Raw genomic sequence first — 8,216 nt, forward strand, 5'->3', positions numbered from 1 at the left:
TTAACTTCCAGCAGGTTAAAATTTATTAAACAATTTTAGGATTACATGGTGAAAACAGACTTAATAGAAATCAAAAAGAAAGGCAGCTAAATCATTTAGAGGGTCATTTACTAACAGCATGTGGTACTGATTAGGTTCTGCTGGAAACAAGACCCATTTCAGGGGGTGTTTAATGGTTAGTAATGATCCTGTTGCTGAATTCTGCTTTAAGAGCACTTTGGTGGTGGTTTGTGGCTGCTGTAACATCCCAATTGCAAGTACCAAATAACTAAATGGGTTCTCTGAAACAGCTAACTTCAGGTACTCTCTGTACCCCATTCTCTTTTCATAGCATTGCTCAAATTTTGTATAGCAACATCTGCCTCTTGCTGAAATAATTTAGCATCCAGCCACTCTCCCTTAAAGGTCAGTGCGGTTAGTGTAGAACTAATGCCTGGTTCCCACATCCTCTCAGTCTTCCCGCATGTAGGCTTCATTCTCATCTCTCACAGAGCCTGCTGTGTTACTTTCCTCTGCAACAGTCTCATCCTGCTTTGTTTTTCTGATTTCCTCCAGCTGTGCTTCTGCCAGTTTAGATTCTGCTTTCTGAGCAAGTTGGCGTATCTCTTGCACTTGCGTCTGCACCAGCTGAATATGATGGCGGGCTGTCATGGAAGCATTGTCTGCACCTAGAAAAAAAAGTGTGTGAGTTTTCCTTATTAACAATTTCTTGATCTATTACTGATAGCATAGCAGTAGTTTACAATGTTATATCTTTATAAAAAAAAAAAAAGTACAGATGCCCCTCAGAAGGGAAAGTCAGCAGACAGATGGTTCAAATACTTGATTAAACAACCTTCATACTTTCTTTCTGCCTTCAATGCTTTTATTTTTATTACATTTGTACCCCGCGCTTTCCCACTCATGGCAGGCTCAATGCGGCTTACATATTGTATACAGGTACTTATTTGTACCTGAGGCAATGGAGGGTTAAGTGACTTGCCCAGAGTCACAAGGAGCTGCCTGTGCCTGAAGTGGGAATTGAACTCAGTTCCTCAGGACCAAAGTCCACCACCCTAACCACTAGGCCACTCCTCCACTGTTGCTACTATATGAGATTCCACATAGAATGTTGCTATTCCACTAGCAACATTCCATGTAGAAGTCGGCCCTTGCAGATCACCAATGTGGCCGCGCAGGCTTCTGCTTCTGTAAGTCTGACGTCCTGCACGTACGTGCAGGACGTCAGACTCGCAGAAACAGAAGCCTGCGCAGCCTTCTACATGGAATGTTGCTAGTGGAATAGCAACATTCCATGTAGAATCTCCAATAGTACCAACATTCCATGTAGTAGCAACATTCCATGTAGAATCTCCAATAGTATCTATTTTATTTTTGTTACATTTGTACCCTGCGCTTTCCCACTCATGGCAGGCTCAATGCGGCTTACATGGGGCAATGGAGGGTTAAGTGACTTGCCCAGAGTCACAAGGAGCTGCCTGTGCCTGAAGTGGGAATCCAACTCAGTTCCCCAGGACCAAAGTCCACTACCCTAACCACTAGAGGTAGCATCTGTTGCAAAGGCTTTTTTTTTTTGGTGGTACAAAACTGGATGGACCGTTCAGGTCTTTATCTGCCATCATTTACTAAGTTACCTATCAACAACCCAGCCAGTTATGACCCCAAATGTAATTTTGCAACTCCACTGGTTACTGCATGATTAACTTACAACAGGTCTCATCTCTGCAAGACCTGTTTCAGCTGCTACTTTCTTGATGAATTGCTGAACCTGGTTTAGTGACATTTAATGAGTACTATGCTATTATATCATAAGCTAGGTGGTTTTTCTTAGGTATGCTGATTAAAGAGAGCTTGTACCAATGCAGTCTTATCTACTCAGAGGAACCAAACTTCATTTAAATACCTGCATGATATGCAGCCTCTGCTGCCAGCTCAGAAAGCTTTAAAGCACTCGCCCAGCTGGATTCAAATTTTAGGTAATCTTGTCGTTTCTTATTTACCTGCAATAATAATAAAAGTACACAGCTCTATAAACAGGACACTTAATCAGCATGTAGGACATGATTAGGAAATTAACATTTGTCCAAGATTTGCCCTTTTGAAGAGTAACATTAAAATATAACCAGATTTCACCTCTAAAATTGATTCAAAAACTATTTAAAATGCATAATTAAGGTAGAAAACAACACAACCTGCCATCTCTCCTACAATTCTTGCTAGGTGAGGAATGATCACCTAACAGTGGCTTTGTGCACACAGAATAGACATATCATTTTAATTTTGTTTGAAAGTAGTTTACTTTATATGTTACTAGTATTCCAGAGTCTAGCTGTTTATGTGAACACATAGTGGGAGAATGCTACCATATTTATTCAGAATTTGGGGTATGTTAAACTGAAAAAAAAAAAAGTTCTTAAAACTTGCTTTTACACTTTCTCTTATTTTTCACATTCTTTGATGTTTTAGATTTTACATTTCCTATAATTTCATTCTGGTGTAAAGTAGAACACTCACTATGGGACTTATCAACCCTTGCCTTAAGAAAAAAAAAAATTAGTATGAGTATTAATAAAGGAATATGGTAACCAGCAGAATAGTGTGAGCTATTCCTTACCTCAGCACGAGCGCCAATGATCACCTGCCAAACTGCATCCTCCTCCTTAGAGTTCCTCTTTTCAAGAAGAGCAGTGTATCGCTGGTGGAGAGAAATTAATATGTATAATGCCTGCAACACACAAAGGATGGTGAAGAGATGAGCATTATTCAACAACTCAGAGTAGGGTGCTTTAACAAGAATGGCAAGTTCCAAACAGTTTAAAAGCATCCATCTTTATTATACTTAAATAAGGCTGTACTAGTCAGGCTTCTCATATTAAACTTTTCTCACCTTCCTTCATTTATTATTTCTTAAACATTATTAGACTAAGATAGCCACATTTTACCAGGAGCCTGGGCTTTCAAAAATCTTCAATTTCCAGCACAGCACTAACTACATCCTTAGGAATGAAGTATATGTATTGAGTTGATTTTTATAACTGATTAAAAATTACTCTGCTTGGCTATTTACTATTTTCTTTTTTTGAGAAACTCATCTTACCTTTGTATATTCTGTTAAAGCATCAATTAGTGCATATGTAGCCTGTGAAAGGTATGTGTAGGTACTGTCTGTTACCAAAGACACTGCCCTTCTGATTAAGGCATCGTTAGACAGTTCCAATTCTGATTTCTGCCAGAGATAGAAACATATATCAATCACATTTCATTCCACGTAAGAAAACTAGAAATAACAAATTTATAGTGCATGGTGTCTAAGCTAGCCAACTTATTTTTAGAAAAAGCTAAAGGTTAGAAGTATCAATTTGACCTTCTCACCACCGTGTCATTTACATAGTTCTGTAGAGCAGGAAGCTTTACACAAAATTCCATATGAGAACTCCAATGCCTCTGCCCCACAGCACTGACATGTGAAAGGCAATTCCATAACTGCATGTGTGCAGTTACATGCATCTAGATGTGGCATTTATGTACAGTGGGGGAAATAAGTATTTGATCCCTTGCTGATTTTGTAAGTTTGCCCACTGACAAAGACATGAGCAGCCCATAATTGAAGGGTAGGTTATTGGTAACAGTGAGAGATAGCACATCACAAATTAAATCCGGAAAATCACATTGTGGAAAGTATATGAATTTATTTGCATTCTGCAGAGGGAAATAAGTATTTGATCCCCCACCAACCAGTAAGAGATCTGGCCCCTACAGACCAGGTAGATGCTCCAAATCAACTCGTTACCTGCATGACAGACAGCTGTCGGCAATGGTCACCTGTATGAAAGACACCTGTCCACAGACTCAGTGAATCAGTCAGACTCTAACCTCTACAAAATGGCCAAGAGCAAGGAGCTGTCTAAGGATGTCAGGGACAAGATCATACACCTGCACAAGGCTGGAATGGGCTACAAAACCATCAGTAAGACGCTGGGCGAGAAGGAGACAACTGTTGGTGCCACAGTAAGAAAATGGAACAAGTACAAAATGACTGTCAATCGACAAAGATCTGGGGCTCCACGCAAAATCTCACCTCGTGGGGTATCCTTGATCATGAGGAAGGTTAGAAATCAGCCTACAACTACAAGGGGGGAACTTGTCAATGATCTCAAGGCAGCTGGGACCACTGTCACCACGAAAACCATTGGTAACACATTACGACATAACGGATTGCAATCCTGCAGTGCCCGCAAGGTCCCCCTGCTCCGGAAGGCACATGTGACGGCCCGTCTGAAGTTTGCCAGTGAACACCTGGATGATGCCGAGAGTGATTGGGAGAAGGTGCTGTGGTCAGATGAGACAAAAATTGAGCTCTTTGGCATGAACTCAACTCGCCGTGTTTGGAGGAAGAGAAATGCTGCCTATGACCCAAAGAACACCGTCCCCACTGTCAAGCATGGAGGTGGAAATGTTATGTTTTGGGGGTGTTTCTCTGCTAAGGGCACAGGACTACTTCACCGCATCAATGGGAGAATGGATGGGGCCATGTACCGTACAATTCTGAGTGACAACCTCCTTCCCTCCGCCAGGGCCTTAAAAATGGGTCGTGGCTGGGTCTTCCAGCACGACAATGACCCAAAACATACAGCCAAGGCAACAAAGGAGTGGCTCAGGAAGAAGCACATTAGGGTCATGGAGTGGCCTAGCCAGTCACCAGACCTTAATCCCATTGAAAACTTATGGAGGGAGCTGAAGCTGCGAGTTGCCAAGCGACAGCCCAGAACTCTTAATGATTTAGAGATGATCTGCAAAGAGGAGTGGACCAAAATTCCTCCTGACGTGTGCAAACCTCATCATCAACTACTGAAGACGTCTGACCGCTGTGCTTGCCAACAAGGGTTTTGCCACCAAGTATTAGGTCTTGTTTGCCAGAGGGATCAAATACTTATTTCCCTCTGCAGAATGCAAATAAATTCATATACTTTCCACAATGTGATTTTCCGGATTTAATTTGTGATGTGCTATCTCTCACTGTTACCAATAACCTACCCTTCAATTATGGGCTGCTCATGTCTTTGTCAGTGGGCAAACTTACAAAATCAGCAAGGGATCAAATACTTATTTCCCCCACTGTATATAAGGGAGTGCATACATATGTAGGTAAAAATACTTATCTTTTTGACACATACCAGTCCCTGAATCACTAAGGAAACAAATTAACTTGAAAAGGTTCTCTTTTTTGGCTATACCCCCTGGTATAGTCAAATTCATCTCTGTGAAACTTTATGCGGACATTTCTGTTATCATTCTTTTCACTCCAGGAAATTTGCTCCATGAGCAAAATCTGCACTGCTGTTTTAGCAACAGTTGAGACATGGGTCCAAGCTTTTAAGCAAATGTTAAATAAGGATAAAACAACATTTTTATGGGTTGGCCCACCAGACCTGGTAAGATCTAATCCTGTTTGTACTGGGAGATTGTAAAATTAATTTAGTCGCTGTTTCCAGGATTTTAGGAGTAGAAATGGATTGTCACTTTTGTTTAAGCTCCGAGGTCAATAAAGGAATGAAGAACTCTTCATTTTCTCAGGTCTATTCATGGATCTTTAATACTTTCTCAATTGGATTATTGTAATGCCGTATCTACTAATTGTACAAAGAATCTTTAAAAGTAAGCTGCAAGGGTGCAGAATGTGGCTGTACGAGTCAGTTTTGCAGAAAGTAAATACGATTCCATTAATAAAACAACTACACTGGCTACTGATGGAGGCCAGATTAGAATTTAAGGTGCTGACACTGGTCCATAAGATTCTCTACGGGGATGCTCAGGCACATCTGTCGGATCATGTTTCATTTTTAAAAGGAAATGTTTTAAAAGCAACTAGAAACTATTAGTCACTTGCTTACCCTGCTGTTAGGTAATGTCTTTTTGCTCCCTTAAGTTGTCTTGTTCTTATCAGGCTGCAACTTACTGGAATAAATTGCCCCTTTCTCTTAGGCAATTGAATAACTATAAGTTGTTCAGAAAATTGTTGAAAACCTTTCTATTTATAAAGTATTACAATCATGAATGATTACTGTTATGATTTTGCTGTATTTGATGTACTTTGTTGAGTCTGGTATGTAACGAAGAATGCTTCAATATTTTTGATTGTAATCCACACTTAACTGGCTAGCAGTTGCAGGATATAAGATAATAATAATAATGTTGATCAAAATCAAAGGGCTCAGTAATCAGTTATTTTTTTTTTCATGTATGTAATCAAGTTTTTTAGGTATAGTTTGATATTGGGCCCTGTTTACTAAGGTGCGCTAGCATTTTTAGCGCGTGCACAAAATTAGCGCACACTGTGTAGGCACCTATACAGTTATCGCACGCTAAAAGCACTAACGCGCCTCTAGCGCGGCTTAGTAAACGGGGCCCTATATTTGTGTGTGACTGCAGGAATTTTTTTTTCATCCCCCTGAAGAAACATCAAGGTGAAACACAGCTTGTGTTCAGAAAGTAGGAATGAAGAGTGCATGACGGACATATTTGGATTTGGGAGGTGAAAAAGCAATCATCCATTGGAAGTTCCCGTCGGTCGTGGACTATTTAGACATCAGATAAATTCATTTAATTTTTTTCCCAGTGTTTCTCTTTGAATTTTCTTCAGTTCTGCATGCTGAATAAGATCTTCACAATTGTGAATAACGTCATTACAAGTAGCAGTAATTTAACGTCTTGTTTGGACATATATATACACATATACATATAGATTCCACCTATTTTCTAAGAGAATTAAAAGAACTTTGTGTGATGATGGGAAGGGTGGTTGCTGCCTTTTTGGTGAGCACATGGTTCTAAGCACACTTTACATATTTAAATTTATATCAATGTTATACATAAAAATATGAAAATTTGACATTTGGTCCCATTTGTTTAATTGTTTTAAGTATTGGTTGGGTGTTTATTAAATTTTATTTTACTGCAATTGTGAACAAAAAATGTGAATGTATTCATCAGCACGATACAGTTACTTTTACATTTCATGTATGCTTTGACAGAATTATATCATATCATATCTTTTTGCAATTCTTTAATCACTCATTACATTACCTGTGCAATAGGCACTGCACACAGAGTCGCTCCAAAACCCAATGCTACTCTGCTCCATGGTCTTCTTAAGCCTGAGATACGCCTTCTCCCCTCAGCCCAAGATGAATAACCCTGCCTATGAGCAAAATGTAAAGAGATTATAAACCGTAAAGCAAAAATTATGATTTAGTAATAGGGTTTGACGTCACACAGAACGCCTTGAAGATGTTGATCCACCACTAGTTTCCCCCGCTGCACGTATGTGGTTATAATTCCGATTTCCCTAAGAGTTGGTCTACGTCTTGCAATGGAACAAAACCCAGTACTACATCAGGTGGTAACCCTAATTTCTGAAACATCTGAATCCCTAGTAACATCCGACTTAGAAAACATTCAGCAGGGATCCAAACAGCCAAGGAGAATAAAGCAGAAAGAAAATAGACACTTTCTGCCGTATTCGAAGCCCTGACAAGGACTCGCCCCATACAACTACCTCCAAAAGGCGACGAGCTGTCATTACTTCCCCCAACAGATCCCTCCCCGAAAATAACATAAATAGTGGCATCAGTCCCGACAGAAACCTCCAGCAAGGGGATTCCAGCGGACGACCACTTTAAAGAAGGGTCTGGAACATGCCCTATCGATCACTTTCTGCTCCTATCACTGGGCCCTGAAGACAGGAATCCAAGTGCCCCACCGCTGCCACTACCCCATAATGAAATCTCTCCTCTACCCTCCACAGCCTCCCGTCCTACCTCAAGAAGGCGGAGAATCTACACACCAACCGCCCCCTGAGTGCCGCCATCTTGCTTCTGACTACCGGAAATGACGTCACGTCAGGCAGACGATCACATTTGAAGTAAGGTGGGGCGTTTGACGGATGACGTCGCGTAGTTGGCGACATTAAGGAGGTTAGATTGAGAGCAAGAGATGGTTCGAGCCGAGGCTATATCTCAAGGAGGTTTACTTGGGCTATCAATCCATTAGGCGGAATCACAAGTAGACCCAAAACAATAGCAAACGCTATTGAAAGCAGTAGTAGTAAAGATTATTCGAAATAATGGGCTGCTTATACGTGTTCTACCTGTAAAAAGTCAAAAGCTGTTCCAGTTGGATAGGCAGTGCCTTAAAAGGTGAAGGACATTTTAAGTAAA

General features: G+C 40.6%; 1 protein-coding gene across 2 annotated transcripts; it reads right to left on the bottom strand.

Moving 5' to 3' along the window:
- Window positions 1-7,886, bottom strand: DIABLO (diablo IAP-binding mitochondrial protein). 2 transcript variants are annotated; one of them, XM_030218110.1, is made up of 6 exons: window positions 7,818-7,886; window positions 7,084-7,198; window positions 3,098-3,226; window positions 2,615-2,695; window positions 1,904-2,000; window positions 1-668 (listed from the first exon to the last, which is right to left on the bottom strand). In XM_030218110.1, exons 1-6 carry the CDS (start codon window positions 7,865-7,867, stop codon window positions 451-453), a joined length of 690 nt encoding a protein of 229 aa, XP_030073970.1. In that variant the 5' UTR covers window positions 7,868-7,886; the 3' UTR covers window positions 1-450. The 2 variants fall into 2 exon arrangements, with proteins under 2 accessions (XP_030073970.1, XP_030073969.1); XM_030218109.1 differs by having other exon boundaries at window positions 2,615-2,725.
- Window positions 7,887-8,216: the final 330 nt, after the last annotated feature.

This window comes from Microcaecilia unicolor, chromosome 11 (assembly GCF_901765095.1).
Source record: "Microcaecilia unicolor chromosome 11, aMicUni1.1, whole genome shotgun sequence".
Classification (NCBI taxonomy): domain Eukaryota; kingdom Metazoa; phylum Chordata; class Amphibia; order Gymnophiona; family Siphonopidae; genus Microcaecilia; species Microcaecilia unicolor.

Excerpts from the sequence above, each read along its gene's own strand:
- DIABLO (XM_030218109.1), bottom strand. The coding sequence starts at position 7,867 with ATGGCGGCACTCAGGGGGCGGTTGGTGTGTAGATTCTCCGCCTTCTTG. Across the intron at positions 7,199-7,817 it reads AGATTCTCCGCCTTCTTGAG|GCAGGGTTATTCATCTTGGG; the intron begins GTAGGACGGGAG and ends TTTTGCTCATAG. Across the intron at positions 2,001-2,614 it reads TCATTGGCGCTCGTGCTGAG|GTAAATAAGAAACGACAAGA; the intron begins GTAAGGAATAGC and ends TTATTATTGCAG.